The sequence below is a fragment of the Convolutriloba macropyga genome, chromosome 2 (genome assembly GCF_964194025.1).
Source record: "Convolutriloba macropyga chromosome 2, txConMacr16.3, whole genome shotgun sequence".
Taxonomy (NCBI): domain Eukaryota; kingdom Metazoa; phylum Xenacoelomorpha; order Acoela; family Convolutidae; genus Convolutriloba; species Convolutriloba macropyga.
Genome location: NC_134469.1, coordinates 25,041,624 through 25,045,786, shown reverse-complemented (window position 1 = coordinate 25,045,786; position 4,163 = coordinate 25,041,624). Strand labels below are relative to the sequence as shown.

The following is a 4,163-nucleotide window of genomic DNA, read 5'->3' as shown; positions in this document are numbered from 1 at the left end:
TGCCTGAAAAAAGAGGATAATAAACTTTTTTGCCAAATAATTGAAGTGAAATTAGTGTTGTAGATTATTTTCAAATATTTTGTCGGAATTTTTTTTATTAACTTCTTTCATCTTTTTCATTCCCTTTTTCTCTATATGAACCATTTTGTCGCTTTTTGTCGATTGGCGGTTGTATATTTAATGGGAACTAACTGTGTCGAATAGTTTGTGCCATTAGTTTGTGCCGTTTTGGAGTCGGAAGGCGTATTAGATTCTTTATCTGTTTTTGTCAGTTAGTTTTCCGTTGTTAATTTACCGGTTGTTGTTTTGATTTGATTAGGTTAATCAAATAGGAGGTTCATTGTGTTAATTAATGAGGTCAATTTCTGCTCCGAGTTGTTTCAGGATGTCCTAATGCTGTTTTTTCAAAGATCTGTTCACACATTTTTATGATTTTTGAAGTGGAATGATGATTTTGATCAAATCAAAACAGGAAGTGGTGCGAAGAAGCGAGTGCTGATTCTTGGAATGATGATTTTGATCAAGTCAAAACAGGAAGTGGTGCGAAGAAGCGAGTGCTCTTGTGGTGTAAATTTTTTTTAGCTCTAGTTCTAAAGTAGAATCAGAATTTGGTGTTTAAACAAATGTCACGTCCCTATTTCGTGCCTCATAGTTACGTGATTGTTTCCTTCAAATACAAATTGCTGTTAATTAGTTCATATTTATACAAGGCCATATTTGGTCCGTCATTACATCTAGGACTGTAACTCTAATTGATGATGTTTTTTAAAACAACCGCAGGTTGATAGATTACTGTTAAACGTATTACGTACCCAAATCCTCAATATTTACCTTTTAAGTTCGGTGAAGATGAAGTTCGGTGAAGATGAATTTGTATAGTTGTTAAATTAAGTAAAGAGAAGTTGTGTACATGGTGAAATAAGTATGATGATATTTTAGGTGCTAATACGGACTTTGTATATGTACTCAATTAACATCAAGAAACGCACAAAAGCTGGAAATTGCACAATATCAGCCGGATATTACCGAAAAGCCGGATTAGTAAATGTTTGCGAAGGCTCAATGCAGCCCGGGGTACAGTACTGCAAAAATGATGATCACCAGAACACCGGAGAACCAGTCTGACAAGCAGCTGATGGTTTTATCCAGAAACTTGTGATAGAAGCTGTGAAACTTCTTATTCTTCTGAAATGTTATATTATAAATTTGGATAAAATGAAGACTGAACTGCAAAACTTTGTCCCAATTCCTAAGCTACGGCGTTGACACTGACAGCGCTTTAAATACAGCAGTGAAAAGCTAGTAAAATACCAGGCAGTTAGTGGATATATAACGGATTCGAATCGCTCAAATAAAGGGCTGTTACTAACTAATTGTATTTAAATTATATCCGCTAAAATCGTACGAAACAATCATAAGTCCTTGAGAAATGCTAATAATTGATGTTAATTGCTCTTTATATAAACCCCCCAAAATACCTAGATATTATCTTTAAAAGTCAGTGCGTAACAATTCGCTTTCTCGCTGGTGGTTTTTTGTTCGCCTGCGACATTTTGATTTACAATTTTAGTGGTTTTGTTCGATTTTCATTAGTCTTTTTATTATGGTTTTCCTAATTCATTAATACTCCGTTTTATGTCTAGTTTTTTGTTTAGTCAATGAAAATTGATTTGAATTGTGCCAGGAATTGTTCTGCTATGTTTTTTCGTTGTCAAGCTTTTTGTTACGACCGTATCACGTCAGGCACTTCAAGTCTGATTTTTGTTCATTCGTTCATCCCACTTCAAATTGAATTGTGTGCGTGACGCCATTTTTCAATCTCACTGGAGCGATTTTATTCAATCGCGTGACTAAGTTTTTGGTCACATGTGACTTACCTCACTCTCAAAAATGACTCCATTGAAAAAAATGACCTCACATTGAAGTGGACTTTTCTTTAATTTAATTAAGAGATAAGGTCAGGTGAGTTTGTGTCATTCTAATTGAAGGTTATTTGAGAGCAGTTAAGTGAAATAGAAATAATTTATACAGATTCTTAATCAAAATCTAATATCTCAGTATTTAATAGAAAGAACGTTTTAGGTATGTTGCGTTTACTCTCTTTTTGAGTCTGCAGATCTACAAAGCTATTGCGGCTATTTCTGGCAGTCTGCGAGACATCTTTTCACTATTATTCGAGACAGTGTTTTGATATGAATTGTTTTGCTTTTTCCGACAAAATTGTGCATAATGTGAGGCTGTTCACAGAAGGAAGTTGACAGTCCACCGTAATAACTATCTTACGGCTATTGTACCAATAATAACTATTTTAACTAATGATGAGAATATTTTTGAGTTTCAATCGGTTTCCGTTGGTTTTTGGCTATGACTATAGTTTTTGTTGGGCGTTTTTTAGTCCATTTGTCCAATTTATATTTATCTTTAAATTATGTAGGTTGTGTAAATTAGAATTATGTATCTTGCTAGAATTACGCCAGGATTTTTGTTGCATTATTATGCAACCCTCGGGATTTAATTTTATGGTGATTTTTAGACCACAGTAACTAGTGTGAAGTGGAAAAATTGGCTCGTTATCTTGCTAATTTTTTGACGATGATCAATAATTTGTAAGTTGGGATCATTGAACGGACTTTTGCTATAATTTTATATGGTAACGATTTTTTTTATTACATAACAGTTTACGTTCCTCGGGTTTTGAGGTGATGTGTTTTTTTTATAAATTTTTACAATTTAGAAAATGTGATTCATAAATTTGAATTTGTGATGCATAAATTCGAAGATGTGATTCATAAATTTGACTGTGATTTAAATTTTCTATTTTTGTTTGATTTATTGGAATTAGCGTTTTATTAGGAGATGGCGCAATACTTTTGGTTTGGTGACAAGGCTAAGTAATAAAATTCGAATGCACAAACATTTATGCGCCAGGAGAATTGGAGCAAATGGTCTCTTTGATTCGGAACTTAAAATGTGATTTTTTTTGTTTCTAGGGATATGAAATTTTTCATATCAGAAATATAAATGGTCTCAATATGTTGAGCTGGCTGTTTAAATTCTGAAAATAGAAGCAAATCTGAATAACAAGTTCAACAATTCTACTGTATTACACTCCGCTCTCCTTTTCGTTGATGAACTTGTAGACAGCTATACTTTTCCTCATTTGATAAACTATATAATTATCCGAAGTATTTCCGTTTTGTTGATTCAATTGTTGAGATTTCAGATATCAGAAATGGGATTTGGATTCGACAGAGGACGTGGTGGCGGTGACGGTGGATTTCGAGGAAGAGGTGGAGGCGATGGAGGTGGATTTCGAGGAAGAGGCGGAGGCGATGGCGGAGGATTTCGTGGCAGAGGCGGAGGGGGTGGGTTCCGAGGTGGAGGTGGTGGACGCGGTGGATTCAGAGGTGGACGAGGCGGATATGATATGGGTCCACCGGAACACGTAGAACTTGTCGGTACTTTTTTACACGCAGCAGAGAATCTTTTGGTTTGCAAAGCAGCTAATAAAGAAAAAGTACCATTTTTCAACGCCGGAATATACACAGAATCAAAACAGCAGCTTGGAAAAATTGACGATGTTTTGGGCCCCACAGCTGATTGGATGTTTTCAGTGACCCCAGTAGAGAATGTCAAAGCCAAAGATTTTAAGCCAGAAACGAAACTATTCATCGACCCCATGAAGTTGATGCCGATTTCCAGATTCACAAATCCTGCCCCAAGTGGACCTCGTGGAGGCGTGAATAAACGTGGAGGTGGAAGAGGTGGAGGTGGTCGTGGCGGTGGTGGATTTCGTGGTGGAGGTGGTCGAGGTGGATTTGGTGGACGAGGTGGAGGAGGAGGTAGAGGTTTTGGCGGTGGAGGCGGACGAGGATTTGGAGGTGGAGGCAGGGGATTTGGTGGTGGCCGTGGTTTTGGTGGAGGCGGCGGAGGCAGAGGCTTTGGAGATCGAGGCGGGAGATGAGACTCCATTTTTCGTCACTTCTATCGTCAGTTTCAAACTTGCCTCACGTATCCTATAAATTGTTTTCGTTGATATTGAAACTATACCTTGAAGTTCTTTTTCTATTGAAATTGAAATTTTAAGTCTTAAATTATTGAATAGCCTTTTTAATGCCAATGACAAGTTTTAGGTTTGGTCATTGAGTTACTAAAAAAGGGAA

The 4,163-nt window shown here is 36.6% G+C and overlaps 1 protein-coding gene across 1 annotated transcript; it reads left to right on the top strand.

The window, feature by feature from the left end:
- Positions 1-3,215: 3,215 nt before the first annotated feature.
- LOC142358554 (uncharacterized) lies at positions 3,216-4,102 on the top strand. Its single transcript, XM_075409947.1, has one exon. The coding sequence runs from the start codon at positions 3,233-3,235 to the stop codon at positions 3,962-3,964; it is 732 nt and encodes a 243-aa protein (XP_075266062.1). The 5' UTR covers positions 3,216-3,232; the 3' UTR covers positions 3,965-4,102.
- Positions 4,103-4,163: the final 61 nt, after the last annotated feature.

Coding starts and splice junctions, on each gene's coding strand:
- LOC142358554 (XM_075409947.1), top strand. CDS start 3,233: ATGGGATTTGGATTCGACAGAGGACGTGGTGGCGGTGACGGTGGATTT.